At 41.7% G+C, this 20,072-nt stretch overlaps 1 protein-coding gene across 3 annotated transcripts; it reads left to right on the top strand.

The window, feature by feature from the left end:
• Positions 1 to 4,902: 4,902 nt before the first annotated feature.
• On the top strand, positions 4,903 to 19,985 carry ncs1b (neuronal calcium sensor 1b). 3 transcript variants are annotated; one of them, XM_076104601.1, is made up of 10 exons: positions 4,921 to 5,056; positions 5,675 to 5,795; positions 6,777 to 6,911; positions 10,032 to 10,056; positions 13,866 to 14,004; positions 16,627 to 16,705; positions 17,099 to 17,187; positions 17,264 to 17,341; positions 18,158 to 18,265; positions 18,738 to 19,985. In XM_076104601.1, exons 3-9 carry the CDS (start codon positions 6,848 to 6,850, stop codon positions 18,254 to 18,256), a joined length of 573 nt encoding a protein of 190 aa, XP_075960716.1. In that variant the 5' UTR covers positions 4,921 to 5,056; positions 5,675 to 5,795; positions 6,777 to 6,847; the 3' UTR covers positions 18,257 to 18,265; positions 18,738 to 19,985. The 3 variants fall into 3 exon arrangements, with proteins under 3 accessions (XP_075960717.1, XP_075960716.1, XP_075960715.1); XM_076104600.1 differs by having other exon boundaries at positions 5,675 to 6,557; XM_076104602.1 differs by lacking the exon at positions 5,675 to 5,795 and having other exon boundaries at positions 4,903 to 5,056.
• The last annotated feature ends 87 nt before the right edge of the window (positions 19,986 to 20,072 follow it).

Here is a 20,072-nt window from a genome sequence, read left to right as displayed (position 1 = left end):
TTTCGAAGGCATAAGACTCATAGTGGAAACAATTAAACAAAAACAATAAAGCTTAAACTGACCAGCTTTATCCTTTGGGTCATGGTGAAAATAATTTCCCTGTATTCCTTAATCTGGGCCAGATGATGGTCTATTCCCTCTAGATTAAACAATTTGTAGAGATTTCATTTTAATAACTTGTTGACGGGGAAGTTATTTTAAATATATCATTATACTTTACTTCTTTATTTGCTTTTGATGATACAAACACTGTAAAAATGGGCCCTACAGCTTGAAAACATTTCCCCCCCCCTGCTATGATTATAAATGCTCATAAATAACCAGAATATTTCCACCTTTCAGGAAAAAAAATTCCAATGTTGTTTCACCATACTACAAAACGTGTTTGACCCTCCTTCTGCTCCTCTCCATCCCCTTCCTTCCCGAGCAGGGATAGTTTATCTCCACAGAGCTAGGATTCAAGCCCCATCTGCCGTTAGTCTGCCAGATATCTGCCTGTTGTCAGTCTGAACTAACAGCTGGGTGTCACAGGCATTACACCAGCATCGCTGCTCCACTAAAACCTCAATGTCCTGCTGGATTTATGGAGCACAACAGACTGTGATAAGTGTTGTTGGATCCTCATTACCCATGTCTGTTCAGAGGAGGGTAGGGATTGTATATTTATGGTCCTAAATTATATATATCTAGCCATATGGGATACTCAAGTGGGTACAACAGATGACGCCTCGGGAAAGTGTTGTTTGGTTGTGGTTATCGAAGAAGGAGGAAGTTGCCCATGGAATAAAGTTAATTGTTGAAAACCTTTGATCTCAGTTACTCTGTTAGATACGGCCACATTTTTGTCGTCCTTTCCATTTTTAACATACGTACATTATTGTTAATCTACAATTCAAATTCTTTAAAACCTTCCAATTGTATGCTACTTTTTATAACCTTTTGGATAGACATCAGGCAAACTACATTTTTTATTGTGAAGCCTATTGTCTCAGTGTTTCCTTTTGAGATGCATTTAAGTAGAGTGGCACATGAAAGGATTCTTGTTCATCTGCTGCCCTTCGCCGTCCTTCCATCTGTCACACTGTTGTAAATGATTCATGTGGGCAAAAACTATAAATGTTCACCTGCCTCTTTCTGACAGCCCATCACTTAAACTTTCTTTGTTCAGATAATGTATGGAGGACAAGCATCCTGCTAGAATGTTACTGGTTTGAAAGACAAGTATAAAAAATGTTAATTTCAGTAGCTGGCATAGAAATCTTGCTTTCTAAGCACAGAGTGACAGACTGCTTCTTCTTATCTTGCAAAATATCAATTGTCTTGGTTAAATCTAGCACGCCTTTCATGTGTGACTCATTGAAGCTGCATTTCTGTTAGGTATGTGACTATTTATAAAACTGCTAGAGTGATGGATCAGGTGTTGAACAGAAGTTGCAGCCATACATAAAAATATCACCACTAAATGGTCAAAACATCCGTTTTTCAAATGTATGGATGTTCCCCTCGTTATCTTGCTTTGTTTATGTATGAATGTCTCTGTCTTCAGGTTGTATAAGAAAACCAGTAAACTCAAGAATACGTCCTCTTGCTGATGGAGATTTTACTACCTTCTTGTGTTTTTGCTGCTAATGAAGACAAATATCGTGTTGATGGTACTGTATATTGTCAACCCTGAGGTGTTGACTTTCCAGCCTGTAATGCAATACCTAAGGTGCTAAAACTCAGTGGCACAACAAAATATACAGATATTTTCCAGGAAGTGGTTTCCTCCCAGTAGGCCCCCAGCTGTTTTAGCACATGTCAGCACATCATGGTGATGCAAAGACGCTGCAGGGGAATTTATGATGCCCCTGTGCTGATTATGATTTAATGATCACGGTGTCGGGTTTCTAATAAATGGACAAATATCTCCAAGTAATTGATCTGAATTGTTGAAGGGGAAAGTGCCTTTGTAATGTGCATTTGAATGATAGGAGAGAAAAAAAAGGTAAATATGTGTTTGATGCTCTGCAGTGGAAATTCCACATTTTCTGATGTATATGACTCTTGGATACTAAGCTAAAAAGACTAAAAAAAGGGATTAATGGCAACTTTGACATTTTGTAAATGTGGATCTTTTGGACTCTAGAAACTGTGAAATATGTTGCATTTAGTGATAAAGCTTTAAGCAAACACTTAGAAAACAGCACCTTGAAACACCCTCTGTAGTGACATATAGTTAATTTGGTTGATAATGCAAATATTGTCCAAATTTGTGGAATTAAGATAGATATTGGACATGTTTGGTGGTAAACTGCAAATAAAGTGAGTAATCTATAGTTTAGCTGAGGTTACCCACTGTTTTTGACAACAACCCACAGAGCTGGAGTTGAAGATAACTTATGTTCCTATAAAGATTCACGACTTCTCTCAGGTCTACAGCATAAAACGATTAGAAACCTTCCATTCATTTACCTCATTTTGTTCTGGCCTCTTTCTCCTGTGCTCAGCCTTGTTCTCTCTAATCCTATGAGACATAACTGCAGTTGACTGTAATAAGGGACTGCAGGGAAGGGCACTGAATACCAAGATGGCTAAGCCACACAGCCCACAGTACATTTCGATCCAGCCCTCCCATGACTGGGCAGAGAGCTCCTACTGGGCTGTAGAATGATCGTGTAGCAGCCATTAGTGGACAAATGCTATTACTGAACATCTGTCGGCATGCAGCTGATGGGACCAGAATTTTAATATGCTGCACATGAAAAGGTCTGATTGCAAAGTTTGGACTCGAGCACAAGTAACATGAGTAACAAGCGTGAGTAACCAATGAGACTCGAGGGAAAATGACTTGTCCTTGCCTTCCTCATGTAGCCTAATGAGCAATCAATACCTGTGGAGACTGCAGAACATTCATCTTTTGCTTTGAACCAATCTGAATTACTTTCCTTCTCCTTCAGCAGATGCAGTATCTGAAATCATTTTTCCTCATTCCCATGCTGCAATGTTTTTCAGCTGGCCTTGTGCTCTCTAAATCAGTAATTATAGCAGGCTATGTTTAGATAAACTCAACCTGAATATTATTGCTATGCTTTCTCAATTTGATATCCCACTCTCAAGCGTTTTAGACTTCTCTTTCAGTCTGCAGACTTGCAAGATACCTGATAGATTTTTCGAATGGGAAACAAAGTTATTTACAGCAAACCTCTGAAATAACTTAAATTACGTAATACTCTTAAACCTTACACATCAGTTTAATTGTACTGTAGAGTACAACTCAGCCTGCGACGACAGATGAAAAATGTCTTTTGTAGCTTTTTAAGGTCTGAGAAAATGACACTGATGATGCCATTGTGTGGAGATAATGATGTCATCAGGGGCAGTCTGTGTTAAGACCTTGTGGGTTGAGTTTGAAAGACCTGGGAATTTTACAAACTGGGGGTCTGCTTTAAATTGCATACTAACACAATATTTTGGACGCCAGAAATGACCAGATGTTATATTGGCAAGAATTTGTGAGTGTGAAACGTCAGCTTAGTAGACATAATCAACCGCTCCAAATTGCATTGCGACTCCTCAAACTGTCCAATGACCTTTTTAAAACAATTAACTCTTGGATACATGTATTCAACACAAAAATATTGAATGATTTGAATTTGCCCTTAAAATAATACTGGAAAATATTGAATTGAGTGGAAGTGGTCATTTGAATTTACAATTGCGATAAACGATTTTCATTCAACAGTAGCTCGGACCGGTACAGTCGTGCTGATACTGTCATGTGATGTAGAGAAGACTTATTGCTTGAGTATACTTCAGTGTGAACAGTCTGCTGGTAATGGCATACTTGAAATTGGAATGGAATTTTGAACACAGTCAGGGTCTAACTGAAGATTATTGTGTTGCATTATGGGAATTGTAGTGTTTTGTTGGAGCTTGACCCTCACTATGGACTACAACTCAGGATATCTTGGCTTCTGCTGAATCAATTTAAGCGTTTTAAAGAAAATCTCTTATCTCTTGTGAGAGTTCCCCAATGCTACATTGACAAATAATCCCTTTAAAAGCAGCTTCTAATGAATAAAGAAAGAAAACATGTGAAGTCAACAATCATTATACCTTATGCCCTATAAGGATAACAATTAGTTGTTTTTAGTTTTTACATTAATATGGCTGTCCTCAACCCGAGTCGAATAACACTCATACGATTTTGTGAACTAATCGATAAGTTGATTTCATTGACAGATCTGTAAAACTGAGTTTCTCCACCAAGAAACACTCAGATGTACCACTTTGAATATTGTGTTTGCCAGAGATGTGAGCCTAAGTTTCTTGGAAATGAGTCATCCAGATGGAAAAAGAAGCATAAAAAAATGACCAATCAACTAAAGAGATCTTAGTCGACTAAGGCAAAAAGACCAATTAGTCGACTAATGTTCAAAGAGGGAGGGGGGGCAGCCCTAGACATTAGGCCACAGACCCTAATAATACAGGCCAACTTGTAAAAAAGATGAATAGGTTAATCATACAAATAAATACACACGCTGGTGCTGTGATTTGCTATGTAAAAAAAATAACTCAAGTCTTAACATAATGATGAACAAAAATAAGCTATTTATTAGTGTACTCCCGTCGAAAGACTATCCCAGAACTTACTTACTAAAGACATCAATGTTACACAGGGCACACCAGCTATACCTAAAGTGCCATTTCTGCCTTTAAACTGTCCCGAAAACTGAAACCGAGACTGTGCGTCAAAAAAAAAGTGAGTTTGGGTACATTAATCCTTCACTGCATTACCAGATGACACGTGTAAAGGCTCTTAAAGCATACAAAGAGGCCTTGTATGACCGATGGTACAGCGACGTCAGTGTCTCTCTCCCGGCACTGAGCGGAGTTGGTCGGGGCCAGCAGCAACGTCACTCCCTGACGGCGGCATCAGAGCAGCACGCACGGGGGCCATCCGCGCAGCAGCGAGTCGCTCCGGAACTCGGCGGAGGAAGACTGCGTTGCTCAACGGCTCTGCGCTTTGGGAACTGCCTGGGCGGGCTGAGACTTCCCCGCTATTATAGCTCAGGTAAACCGAAGTTTTATTCATGTCGAGGACAGTTTTATGTGTGTTTTTGTCGTTACAAGGAACAGCGTGGGTGCCAAAACGTTGCGAGTACAAGGACTAAGCGAGCTCCGCGCACGGTAGCTGTTTGTACTGTAGCCATACACTGTGTGTTGCTATGGTACTGCCAGGCAACGTCCCACCTGCTGCTGCGACTCTTGTTTCTTCACTCCTGTCAACCAAAACAAATGTGAAAACATGGAAACGGAGCGCTCCTTCATATGCGTTAATTCAGCCATTCATTTGCCATGAATTCATGTGTGCGTGCGTATGTGTTTTCAGCTGCGCTGTTTTCTCCGAGCCAACTGTTTTTCACAAGACTTGCATGGAGTCGATCGTTCTTCAGACTTAGGCTAGAGTCATTTACATTGTGCTTATTCACAACATTTGATAACAGACATTACCAACACTCCACCCTGTGCCCTGTCTGTAGGATATATTCAGCTGCTTTGGCAAACAGTTTTTCCAGTCAAGTGCCCATGCGTCTGTGGCTCTAGGTGACCACACACTCCATTTCCACTAGAACACAGTAAATGCTTGTCATTCCCTTTGTGACTGCTGTCTGTCTGTTTACTTTCATAGTGTCTAAGTAACACCCAGGACCACAAGGCTTGAGCAAACACAAGATGGTGATTACCAGTGTGGCATCTCTCAGAAGGACATCACTGGCCATGGACACAGAGAACAGATGTTTGCAGTGAAGGTGCCTAGTGCCTAGTTTCCTATTTCGTGGCTTAGACAGCTGCTGCGGTTAGGCGTCGGTGCATGCCAGCGCTAGGCTGGTGGTACAAAGAAATTCCATTATCCCTCATCTCCTGTCTGCTGTGACAGAGAGGAGGAAATCACCATGCCACGCTGTTGTGAGGCCAGGAAGAAGGAGGGGGGGGGGGGGGAATTATGAGTCAGAATGGAGAAGAAAAGAAAACTGCCACTCTTCAAATCCGCCTCTAAGCTTGGTAGACAGCACGCACACTTATTTTAAGACCACGACCAGATCCTTTTTCAGCTGGCATCTAGAACTGTAGAACTACGTGGAGACCTTGCTTCTATTTTGGCCTTCCATCAATTATTGCTGAAACCTTTTTTTTACCTTTTCTTAAACTGTTATGTCTGTATACATTCCAGGGAGTAGAGGTAACGCGTTGAATGCAAAGTGCAGCGGGGTGCATCCAAGGCGAGCTCTGTTCATTGTATTTTAGTGAACACGCATCCTTATCTCAGCTGTCAAGAGGGAGGATTCTTTTCCACAGTAACTTACTCTGAGCAATCGAGATAGTGGTGGGAAAGGAGGGGTGGGAGGAGTGAGAAGAACAGAGGATGACTGTGAACGTGCTTAACCCAGCCGCTGAGTGACTCTTGTTTCCAAGGACGAAGGTAGCAACGCATCCAAACGCCACTCTGCGCCCACGGACTGCTGTGGAGATATGAGGCGCACACATAGGCACTCAGCAGCGCTCATATAGACGTAAGAACCTACCAGCCCTTCTTCACAGGGCCCCTGGGGTCTGACTTGCCTGTCTGGAGTGCCGGGGCTGATGACTGAGCGGATCATGACAGCAGCTAGAGGGAACTACACAGAATGTTAGACTCGTTTAGCTTGAAAGGGAGTTTCCTGCTCTTATTTCACCGGTGTCTTTGCACCTAAACTGGCCCACTTTTGTGTATGTTTTTGGCCGAGGAGCAGACTGGAGAGGAGGTAGTAACAGGTGCTGCGTGCCAAGGTGGACGTGGAGGTGTGGAGGAGAGCTGAAGATCATGGGTAAATCAAACAGCAAGCTTAAACCAGAGGTGGTGGAGGAGTTGACAAGGAAAACCTACTGTGAGTACCTTCACGTCTTTTTCTTTTTGCTTGCCTTTGCTTGACACAAACTCTTTTTTTAGCTGGCCTGTATGAGAATAAAAAAACATTCTGGCCAAACGTAAAAGACTATATATTGTGTGAGGAATCCCTAAGTTTAATAATCCTATTTTCCACCCTGTTCCATATAGGCTGTATAGTATATAACGCTGCCTGCTGGGATATAATGGGATTCTAAACCAGTTTCTCGTCGTCGAGAAAACAGAGCTACAACTACATGTCAGCTGGAATAAGCTCCACCTTTTATTTCAATTTACATTTAAATGTTTTGTCGCGAATTTTGATTGGTTAAGGTCTGGCAGAAGTTGCAATCAGCATCTTTAAATCATGCTGAAGGGATATATGAATATGGAGTTGCTTAGTTTGTTAGCGGCTATCGGAGCTGGGGGGGGGGGGGCGTTTGAGATGAGGATGTGGGGTTTATACGCTGATCATGGATCCTCTGTATTATGTGAATGCAGATATATATATATATATATATATATATATATATATATATATATATATATATATATATATATATATATGATATATAAACAGTCTCAAGTGAAATGGTGTGATCGGATCTGCAACATTGCAAGTACACGGATTTGTGTTGTTCTTGTCGACTTGTCAGGACATTGCAAATTAACAGCATTTGCTTTTCTCACCTTGCTAGCACTAATTCAGTTGACGATCTTTTGCTTAACAAAAGAAATATTTCCTTCCCCCACCGTTTTCCATCAAATTTGAGCAGAGATCACATTTGTACTTACCACAATGATGTCTGCTCGTAAGACACTATATTTATCATTTGTGTGTTATTTCTGGCATGCAGAATTATTATTATTATTTGAGCAGTACAGTGTGCAGGTGTGGGTGGGAGTTAACATTCATTGGCTGCCTAATGACAGTGTTATTTGTGTGATGGGTCTCTCCACAGCAGAACCACGGAAGACTGTTGTGGCAGGAAATTGCTGTGGAGGAAGATTGGGCTTCGTGCTGGGCTGGGCTGCTTGCTACTGTCCTCTACTCCCTCTCTCACTCTCTCACCCTTTTGCCCCGTCTTCTTCGCTTTATCCCCTAATTGCCCTCTTTGAGCTGGGAATGGAATAGTGTAATTAGTATGTTATCTGGTTAGCATCGCTGAGAGGGGCACCAAGCTTCTCTCCCAGCATGATCATTCTCCCTTTCTCTGTCGTTGCCTGACTTGAGACTCTATCATTTCTGCTTCCCTTCATTCTCTTGCCTCTTTCTCTTTCTCTCCCATGAGAAGCTTTTTCTGCCATTGTAGTCTGCGCTTACCTACTCTTCTTGACAGATTGGGGACTACGTACATTTCTCTGTGCCTATGTGTCTTTTTCTTTCTTTCAGTGGAAGAAGAGTTTGGGTGGTTTTTTTCCCCCCAGCAAATTATGCCGTCTGTGTTGACAGGCAGCTGACAAGGCCAGGCCCCGAAATAAGACCTGTTCAGTTCATAAGATGTCTGCCTTCCGCTTCGTTGTAGGTTTGAAAATGCGTCCTCTTCAGAAGAACAATTTTATGACTTTGTATTTCAGATAAAACCCTTTCTGGTCAAAGACAGCATTGAGCTGTACCAAGGCTCTGGCTAGCTGCTGTTTTTCCTGTTCTTAGTGAAACCTGTGAAAAATGGTTGCAGCCTCACTTGTACTTAATTCAAACCAGAAAGCTTTCTGTTCTGGCATCACACGGAAATGCCAGCAGTCCTACTAAAATGTCTGCAGGATGTTGGCTAGGTCCATGTGATGGCAGGAGGATTTTGTAAGTTGTCAAAGCAGTGAAGGGGATCACAGTGAGCAGTGTTGCAGAGTGCAAGCTGGATGTGTTCTTGCAGACCCTGCAGGATCAACCAGCAGAGTTTGCCCCGCACTCTCCTGCAATGCTCGGATTGTATTATTGCCCATCGCTTCCGACTTACTTATGTAATAAAATATTTTATTAACTCGAAGCCATGAAAAATGGCCTCAATTTTTGACTACATTGACTTTTGTGGCCAATTTAATGGTTGCTTGGCTTGGTTGACAGTCATGAGATTGACCCTGACATTCATTGCCCAGGAAATGGTCACATGATGGGTTTTCTCGGTGAAATGATGAGCAGAACAAATTGAGGCCGAGCTATATGCAGGCGAGGGCTACCTGACCTGGCCTTCTCATCGATGGCCTCTGTATGATTCTGCTCCAGCGCTGCAGTAGTCACATTAGGGAATACACATGTGGATTTCATGGCAAAGAACATATTTGTCGTTAGTATATATTTTCATTTCCCGACCAGTCTTCTGCAATATCAGGATGTTTGATAATGCCACAGTTTAATCACCTAAAACGTTTTATTTGTAACAAGTGCATGACATGAAGCTCCCTTTGGTTCCTCTGGTTGTATACCTTTGCAGTAACCATGACTATGAGCTGCTCAAGATTAAACATTACAGTAGAAGACATTATCGATTAACTAACTAGCTGTTTATTGTACAAATGAGGCTATTGCTTTGCCCCAGGCTTAACAGAAGCGGTACAATAGTAGTCAGCATCTATCCTCAGACTTAACGTGGTATGAATCCAGAAAGTCTCTCTCAACCTGGTTCAACTAATGCTATTGATTTTCAGCCCTTGTTTTCATTAGCTATCCCAGGTGCCGAGAGGCTGAAAATTGCTGTGGTTAAAAGTACAGAGTCAAGGGAAAGCCATAAGGGATTGGTTGATTAGATACTGGCAGAGAATGGTGTTTGTGTGGGAATGATAACACATCCTGCCTCCTAAACTCTTCTCTATGGCTGACCTTCATTCCCTCAGTCTTGTTTTATCTTTCCGTGGCTCCCCGGAGGTTTACTCCTACTTGTCCTCTACTATCCTGGCCAGCAGATATCATTAGTCGTCTCCTCTGATCGTATGCTAGAATCGATGAAAACATTACAATTGCACGTTGACACTGTTGAGTGTGAATGTGTGAGAGGATTGGGCCATAATGATTAACGATGCAACTACTTGGCTCCTCTAACGGCATGCTACTTTTTTTTTTTTTTTTTATAGGACAGCCAAAGTTTTCCTTTTAAGCTAATGTCACTCTTTTTTTCTCTTACAGTCACAGAGAAAGAGGTGCAGCAGTGGTAAGTGTGTGCACTCATTTCTAATTCGATGTGTTTTCCATTCGTGATGTGAAGCTAGTCATATATTAGCTATTGTGTTTTTAGTGGCAAACTTAACAGGAATCAGAGGTGGGGGTCTTTTCTTGTCTAAAAACTTGCAAAACCCACGTTGACATACTTGGTTCCTTGAGTCGATGGATATTGTATTAACATTTGGTTTCATGGTTGATTTAAAGCCATCTCTCTCCCTATAGAGAGATGGCTTCTGAAAATAGAGTGACTTGGAAGCATTACTGAGACCGAATGACTTTGAAGGCTGATAACACTGATGCAAACATATCCACGATGCATTCCTCAACCTCTCTTCATCTAAATGCGAAAAGGATGTCTGATAACAAAAGAATGGCCTGATGCATAAGGTTGTTTCACTTTCAGGCACTTAATCACTACATGGCCACAGCGCCGCCATAAGGTTGCCGATTAGTAATCCTCCCTGTCGGATTCTGTACCTATTATTCATTGTGACCAGCACCGGCATCATCTTGCAGAGGTCTCACCTTTTGTCTGATCCCAGCCTGAACTCCCAGCGCTCTAACACGTACTTACATACATCAAAATGAAGCGTATTCATGAAAGCGAGACGCCTCAGACCATGATAAGTTGCAGAACTGAGGTGAGAGGGATCATTACTGCTAAGATGTGAATTTCTGAATGTCTTTCTGAAGGCACAATTTTAAAGTCGCTGGCACACTGACAAGAGACAATGCATCTTCATTTACAGAGACGATTCGAGCATGAGCGTCGTCATCGCCTGTGTTTGCTGCATGCGGTTTCTTTGGAAATTAAAAGCAAAGAATAGTGTATATCAGAGGAGGGAGTGCTGCAATAAAGCGATCACTCTTCCATGTTCACACTTCAGTCCTCCTGCTTTGGTTTTGCATTTTATGGCCTAATTCTGCATGCATGAAAAGAGCTCTGTCTCCGGAGCTAGTCGCTGTCTTTGTCCCCTGTTAGGGTGTTGAATGTTTACGTGGGCAAGGAGCCACCTTCGCAGCCATTCAGCAGCAGCAGCAGCAGCAGTAGTAGCTGCAGCATTAGATATCCCTGAGCATCGGCAGGTCAAGAGCCTCCAAGGTGGCCTGTCTCTGGAGCTGACTGAGTGCACTGGGGCGGAATACCCCCCACCTCCCTTAAACCTCCACCCCTCCTCCGGCTGTGCAGCCAGCTAACTCACCATCACTCACGCTGTCTTTCACAGCAAAGTTTGCATGAGTCCTCACTTGAAGATCAGCAGCAATCAACACGGCTGAGTGTGAGGGATGAAAGGGAATTTTACCAGGGGAAATGCCAGATGGCGTGTAATTAGAGCACAGACATAGAAGAATTAGCGGGGTTAGATAAATGCCCGTGTTGTGCATTAAATTTGTCCCCCTTTCTAATTCTCCTCTAAGGAAACGTCATTAGTATGCTCGAGGCTCACCTGAAATCAATAACAAAATGCCATAGCTCAGTGATGTCCCTGCCAGAAAAGGCAGTAGCAAGAGAGACATCCTGCGCAACTCTTTAGCAAACCACCATGGCAGATGCCAATGAGTAGGTTGCCAGTGCCAGTAATACATACTTCATGCTAATCTTCATGCTGGCCCCCCACTGTGGTCTGATGCACGATGTCACGTCTGCTATGTTCCTGCAAGTACAGTGTGTAGTTGAACTATTGCACTACTTAGAGTTCAGTGTGTATGTGTCTTAGCACCAGTGTCACTAAGTCAGATTTCTTGAACATGGTGTGTTCTTGGCAAATGAAGGTGATTCTGATTATGACTCTGACGAATAGCTGACACTGGGCAAACATGTTTACACGAGGGCAGTAGCTTTGTACTGTAGATGTGTCTCCTGCTTATGTAACTCCACTGGTAGTATGTTAGATGTGGTAGTCAGCCTGACATGTTTATTACTGTATGCCCAATAAACCACATTCATTCGACCGTCGGCTGGCTGATGAGGGAAAATAAGTATCCGAGTCAAAACTCAGTGCGCATATTGAAGAATTTGACTGGAGCCCTAGCCCCATATTGAGATTTGGGGTCGGTGAGTCTAGTTGCATTGTGGGTAATGTATGCGCCAGGTTTTGAGAAGTAGGAAGAATGTGTGGAATCACTTTTTTTAAAAGTCTCCATCGGGAGTCTGACAGATATAGAAGTGCAATGCGAAAATGATGAGCTCTCTTTCATCATTTTTAAGTCCTTAAGGGGGTCTTAAATTAGACTAATATTCAGGCACTCTCAGGCAAGGAAAAAAGTCATATTAAGTGATCTAGTATTGAACCATAATGTTCTATGACGCATAAGAAGCAGATTAAAAAGCGGTCATAATCAAAGCAGCAGAGGCCAAGATTTCCTTTTTTTGTCTTTTTAACCTGAACATTTACCATTATGCAACTCAAGAGTGTCGGCCATAGACCTAAATGCCCACTCCCAGTGTCACTCCTCATGACAAGTAAAAAAAAAAATGTGCTGATATTTGACCCACCTGAAAGTATTGAATAAGACAAAGATAGCCTGTCCTCGTAAACCTAAAAGTTAGCAGCTAGAAGTAATGAATTTGGATCAATATTCCCCCATTTGATGACAGCTTTTTGTTCACTGTGACTGTACCTGCGACACAAAGAATGTCTTTAAATACTATATAGATACACTGTTCTGTTTTTTCAGTAAACAATCCATACTCGTTACAGTACAGCTGTTACAGTAGCCTTTTATGTTGGTTGCTGGATATAATATCCCATAGTGGCACATTAAAATGACTGAAGAATTCAGGTGAAATGGGTCTGCGTTGGATTATTATATGCATTGTGTGCTCTGCACTTTGAATACCAATTAGATTGTATTATGCATTGTAGTGGTTAAGGCTTTCATTTTACAGCATATCTTCAGATAATGCAAATGTGGCAATCGGATGGTTTTGCTTTCTTCTTGCTGAACTTCTTCTCAGCTTCTCCTCAAAGCGTCTCTCCATCTCTTTAACTATTTGGAGCTGGCTTCATTATCTCGAAGGCAGATTAAAAGTAAAGCGTTTTAAGAGGAGTGAGGAGCCAGAGAGTGAGTGGAAAAGATCTGTCCTGGCCTTCATTCCTCACCAGAGCACTCTGTCTCTCTTTATCACTGGCCGTAATTACAGCCCAGCCTTATTCTGAATCAGAGACGAACATGCAGTGCTCCCTTGTGTGAACGTGCGTCATTTTTGCCGTTGATCAAGAGCAAAAGCTTTTTGCAATTCTTTTTATAAATAGAGTGTTATTATTTCTCTGCTATTTCCTCCTACTTCTCATCTAGCATTTATTTTTATAAAGGCTTCCTAGCTCACTTCCTAACTCCCTGACCTGTTACAGTCTAGTTAGACTTTGTGGCTGCTGTGTTCCTTTTATGAAGACATACAAGGAAACTGCCTACGTGTGAGTGACTGCGCTTGAAATTGCTTATGAGATGCTTCTATATATAGGCTAATAGAGGTATTAAGTCACTCTCTAGATGTGTCATTTCTAGGGGCAAGAGGAAGCTCACAGACTTATCCATCAGCCTAGCATATTATCAAAAGAGACTAGAGAGTAATTTGATTAGAGTTAACCACTCGTGGCTTGCTATTAGATTAGGGCGATCGTTTTATCTGTGAATGAGGCGAATAGCTTTGCCCTTTACCTTTTTGATCTTGCATGCTGTAGAGGTGACTTCAGTCTGTCATTGTTTTCCAGTCTTGTCTTGATTATGTATTCTCATCCCATTATTAATGCTATTTTAACAATCTAAATACTCTATCTGTGCTTTATTTTGCAGGTACAAAGGCTTCATTAAAGATTGTCCCAGTGGGCAGCTGGATGCCGTGGGCTTTCAGAAGATATATAAGCAGTTCTTTCCTTTTGGAGATCCCACAAAGTTTGCCTCCTTTGTCTTCAATGTCTTTGATGAAAATAAGGTTTGTAATCAATTTCGTATGTTTAATTGTCCTATGACGAGGCAGAACAAATATTATAATAATAATAATAATACAATATAATTTAAAATGAAAATAGTCAATTGACTTTGTTACTTTGTAAAATGACAAAGAAATAGTTTGACAGTGGCCTTTTGTCTGGCATTGCTGCTAGATAAGTAATATGATGTTAAAAGCGACAGAGGATGGAGCTAATCTATTTATCTCAGCCAGGGGTTACACAGAAGAGCAGAGCAACGTGGTATAGGGATCCTATTAATGTTTCTGCTTTTATTATTCCATAGCCCTTTTTGCTTTTTTGAAAGAAGGAAATTGCCTGCTATCAGGTTCGTATACAGAAAATGATTTATTCAATCTCTTTTGAATGAAAGCTGTTTCAGACATTTAAATTGTATTGAAATTCTTCGCCAAAGTGTTACAGTAAACGGACATGTTTGACATTCCATGTTTCGTAAACTGTGTTTCGTGGAGTGGTCAAATTTACAGAAGGATTACGCGGCTTTTGTGGCCGCTAAACCTGCACATGACAGAAAGAAGCTGTGTCATTTTTAAAAGAACCCACAAACGGTGAAATGCACCCGTAACTGTGCAGCCAAGCAAATAGCGTCTCAGTGCTCCTTTGCTATATACACTTGTTTAAATTTGGTAAAATGCATATTTGGCACATAATTGGCCCCTTTCTATGCAAATGAGCCTCAAAAGCCTCCAATTCACAAAGTCCAGTGCTAATGTTAGCCACACTCAGTTACAGTGAAATTAGTAACGTTTTTAAAGAGTTGGTGGTAACTGAAGGACTGACAAACTGGGAAAATAAAAAATGTTGACCATGTTTGCGCTGTAATATTATTAGCGCAATAAAAAAATATAATATTTCTGACCTTGAGATGGGGGTAGATATTGGTAGGTGATGGTGCCATCAGCGGCCATCAGTGCCCGTCAGTGTGTAGCTAAATGATTGCCATATTTTTGTGCATGTATTTTTTATTGCCTGTAAGGTTAGTAGACAAAACCCTATTATATTTCTCAAGTGTTAAAGGATTTTTACATCAAAACACTTCATAGATCTTTTGAAATAATTCTCTGCTCACAAATTGTCAGTCAGTATTTCAACAGCGCAAATGATTCAGTCCCATAAAAAAGATGAGTCATTACATTAATAGTAACACATAATCGTAACTCTTAGTTTTGTGCCAGAAATCAGTTTCCAAGAGTGTACATGCATCTTTTTTTTTTTTTTTAATGAAATCCTGTCTCTGTTATGTGGGCACATCTTCTAAGGATTTGAAGATATGATGAGAAAGCATGTTTGAATGAGGCCTGTTAAAACTGTTAAAAGCAACATTTGTATGGAGTAATCCACCCCATTGCAGCTGTACGAGATTATTCAAATTGTGTTTAGGAAGACAAACTATGGATGAACGGCTCCTGGGATGGTGGTGAGCCCCTGGAGGTTTATTGACTCAGTTAAGAGGCTTTGTGTCAGGAAGATCAGACAACCCCTCCGTCTGATGTTTATCTGTAACCTTCATTAGCGTTAGGCACCCCGTAGTTAGTGAATGCATTGATCTTAACAGTATTTATGACTTATATAATCAGCAATGCATGACTTCAGCATTGTCTGGCTGGTCAGATGTCTTGTAGATAAAGATAAATTTGGCTGACCCCAGGGCCATGAAAAGCTCTCGTCTGTCTTCTGTAAGTAGAGCTGTGGCTGACCGTTACAGGTAGGCAGCTGCTGTAGCAGAATGTCGGAAAAACCTTTTTGATGCAACACAATCCTTTAGTATCTGATGAACTGACCAAAGCCTGAAGGCTCCACTACCAGGGCGTCGCTTTATAAACATTTCTTGTTGTCCAGAAGCTGTTGTTTTCACTGTGTCAATGGCACGTCTTTCATGCAGAGCCTCTTAAGCATTTAATTTGAGTACGTCTCATGCAGTTGATGATGGCTGGAGGTCATAACTTGGTGAGTCGGTCTGAATTGGCAGCGTTTGACCCACTTCAAGCCTTTCTTTATCCATGTTGGCAGACATTTCTCTCTGCCGCACAGAGTGTGGCCTCACAGAGGAACGCTGAAGGCCACAATTTTGGGAGGGTAATTGGAAATTGCGAGCTGCTGTGGTTATATGCAGAGCATGAGATTCTAACAAAGCTAAGAGGAAAAGAAGAGTATTTTCTACCTTGTCAGACAGAATTATCTGCCATGCCCATTCGCGATGTGGAATCGTTGAGAAAATGTGAAATATTAGTTCATTAATTCACAGTGGTTGTTTGTGTGCTGTAACTTTTGGACGATGAGCCAGTCGCATCCATCTCACTAATGACCAGAGGGGACATGTTTCTGCCTCAGGAGAGAGCCAGGTGTAGGGCTAAAATAGCAGCTGACGTGGAGCAAACGTCTGGCCCCGTTTTTCAGAAGAATACAGCAAGGACTTCATGAAAGAACAGCAAGGAAATCATGAAAGAACTACAGCAAGTGTGAAGCAAGATCCTCATCTTGTCTCTGGGCCATTTTCTCTCTCTCTCTCTCTCTCTTTCTCTCTCCCCCCCCCCCCCCCCCCCCCCCTCCCTCTTTCCACCCTCCCTCCTTTTTTCTCACTGTAGGATGGACGCATCGAGTTCTCTGAGTTCATCCAGGCCTTGTCAGTGACTTCCCGTGGGACTCTTGATGAAAAGTTGAGATGTAAGAAGAGATGTTTTTGACATTTAATTGACAGGATTTGCTAAACAGCAGCAAATAGGAGATTATTATGAATATACAGTAGGCATGAAACCTGGGGGTCAATATGTTGCCAATCTTTTTCTGAAAATACAACACCAGAGAAAACTTGCAACTTTAGCTGTAACCATAAGTTTTAAACCTGAAACAAAGTGTATTCAAATATGCAATTACTGCTGTCACTTTTGAACTGGTAACCACCAAACTTCACTCAGTTTTCACCACTTCCGAAGTCATTTTGAACATGTGTGCTTTGTAATCCATGAAAAATATATAATTTAATGAAGTCACAGTAGCTTCCTGATCACAGTATGTGCTCAACTACCAAAATGTATTGTAACATCTTTCTCTATACAGGGGCTTTTAAACTCTATGACCTTGATAATGATGGCTACATCACCCGAGATGAGATGTTGAACATCGTAGATGCCATATATCAGATGGTGGTAAGTTTTATCAGACATCAGACGTATAAATCAGAATTGTTTGAATGGTACAAAGTGTTATGAGTTGATATTGCAGGGGAACACCGTGGAGCTGCCAGAAGAAGAAAACACACCAGAAAAGCGAGTGGACCGCATCTTTGCAATGATGGACAAGGTTAGTGTTTTATTATTCATAAGGCTTTTATACGAGCAGCAGGAGAATGACAGGAAGTGGGGGGGGGGGGGGGGGGGGGGGGAGGGGGGAGAGAGTTGGGATGGCACGCAGTATAGTGTCATAATTTAAACTGGGCCGTTGTCAAGGACTCAGCCTAAATTGGGCGCCCTCTACCAGGTGAGCTAGAGGTCACCCTAACATTAGTATTTTAATATCAAAATAATATCAACAGACTGATGTGATAGAAAGTGATAATGCCCAAGTTTCTGTACCATTTGATGTTGCTGTAGTATAACATCAAAGTTTGACTGACACTGATACAAAGTGCAGCAATGATTATTAGTTTACCTTTAAGAGGACTGAGTCGGCCTTTGTTGCCACCCTCAGGGCTTTGACATGGACACTGTTAACTTTAGAGCTGTTAGCTGCGACCATCACAGCGTCACTAACACCGCCTGCAGTCTATAAACATCATATATATAGTCTCCTCCACCACTAGCCCTCGGTGCTAATGCCTTTCCCCGCAGCTCCAAGAATCTACTCGGCTTTAGTGAAAGATGAGATGCAGCCTGCATGGGTGTGTTTGTCAGCCCACCACTGCCAAGATCAGACCGTTGGTCTAGCTGTGCAGCACAGCAGCACTTAGTGATTTGTATTGGCAGAGAGTGGCTACCATCCAAGTGCACTGAACCAAAGATCAGTATAGAACAGGAGTAACATGATTTAGCTTTAGAGCCTGTTTTGCCCCCTGCTGGTAACTCCGTATTAAAGCATTGAGGGGCTTCAGTTTCATCTTGTCTCATGTTCCTCTTCCAGAATGCAGATGGGAAGCTGACTCTGCAGGAGTTTCAGGAGGGTTCAAAGGCAGACCCTTCTATTGTTCAGGCATTGTCTCTCTATGATGGACTTGTATAGGAATGTAAGGTGAGTGGGTATTAATGAGCTAGTACATGCATGCTTCTCTGCTTGGGCGATTTTCAATCCCAGGTCATGCTTCAACTCAAGATAATACTGTCTAATTCTTAGTTCATCAGAGGAAAGAATAAAAAAGGAAAATTCAGTCTGTGGGCTGTAACCAAAGTGAAGAAACCACTTTCTGCTCACAGTTTGTTTCTATGAATTATTCAAATGGCCCACTTGTTTGCTGGCAATCAACTTGTCTTGGAGTGCTGAGTGAAGAGCGAAAAAGCTCTCACTGCTTAATGTAATGCACCGGCCACTGCCAATTGTTGCTGACATCCTGCTCAGCGTTTTGTCAACTGCGAAGTGAGCTCGCAAAGACATATTTTAGTCATGCAGTAGCTGTTAGGGGATTTATCTTGCATGAACACACCCACGTGTCATGACACCACTTACTGTCATCTATTCAGTGGTGATCATTCTTATGACTTCTCAGATGGATCCATCTCTGCATCCACACGCCAATCCAACACCATCACACCTGCCAGGGGAGGAAGCCACATTTAACTCGCTTCATCCAGATGTGGACTACGAACTTTTTGTTGCACGGCCGTACGGCATTCGTGTCAAGTAGCTGTTAATCTACATTTCCCGTTCGGATTATAAACAAATATATCCTCTGATGTGACGAAGAAGTCGAACATGTCAGCAAAGCCCTCATTTATCCGTGCTTCACTTGGTGCCGCGTACACCCTTGAGTGTTGTGGACTGTGTCCGAGCATTTCTGCAAACGCAGTGTTGTGGTTTCCCCATGGACAGTCAAAGGGACTGAATTCCCCCTGAGATGTTCGCGTGTGCGTCTTGTTCACATATTGTAAACCAGGGATGCACATAAACCGCTCAGAGGAACTGTGCTGCTGCTTCACCACCAGATGCAGAGACTCTAAACCCGGGAGAATCTGGAAAAATGTGTGACTTGGTGATAATGTGAACTCTAATTTAAAGTTACGAAGCAGTATAGTGTACATTGTATAATGTAAATAGAATGGTAATTTATTTTCTGCTTTGCTGCGTTTATGGGACTTTCCTCATAAGAACGGAATGAAGTTTTATTTTTTAATCAAGTGTTAAAATGTATTGCACTGTATTTGTCCTTATTGTGGGATTGTTTTTTTCTCACATGCTGAGGTTTCCTTTTCCTGAGAGAACAGGTTTTTATTTGAAGAAGAGTGTTGAAGGAGCCGGGAGTCTTCTATGGATCATTTTACTATGTTTGCACTCTCTGCATCCTATTGTGTTTTCACTTCCCCGTTAGCACTAGCGCCTAGTGTTGCACATCCTGAACGACATGACCAAGCAACACAGCGACTTCTCACAGCTTGCATCTGAACCGAGGCTCATTATTTCTTTTGAGAGCATCGAACTCCACCCTCAGTCAGCACACACACTAAGGCCCTGGTCATTGAGAGGCACAAACAGACATCAATTCTGCTTGTAAAACTTTTTTGCGAGCTCTGTGGTTGCAATTGTTTACTTTTTTTTTTGTCCTGTGTGAGGCCAAAGCATGTGATGCCACTTCTTTCAGTCTTGAATTGTTTTAGTTTCAGCATTGAGATGTTTTATCAGCTTTACTGATTTTATGCCTGATGCAAATGCTAATTTACTGAATGATAAATGTAATTTACCTGTTGATTAACAGTATAAGAGCACAGAATAAAATGCATTTAAGTGGCAAGCTTTTCTATTACTGCATTCTTGGTCTTTGTACTTGAAACTGATTAAAAAAAGACTAATGTGGTTTATATATCACTTCTCAAGACAACAATCACAC

Source organism: Anarhichas minor, unplaced genomic scaffold (assembly GCF_050575085.1).
Source record: "Anarhichas minor isolate MPS153535 unplaced genomic scaffold, ASM5057508v1 ptg000030l, whole genome shotgun sequence".
NCBI lineage: Eukaryota > Metazoa > Chordata > Actinopteri > Perciformes > Anarhichadidae > Anarhichas > Anarhichas minor.
This window is presented reverse-complemented; position numbering and strand designations above follow the sequence as displayed.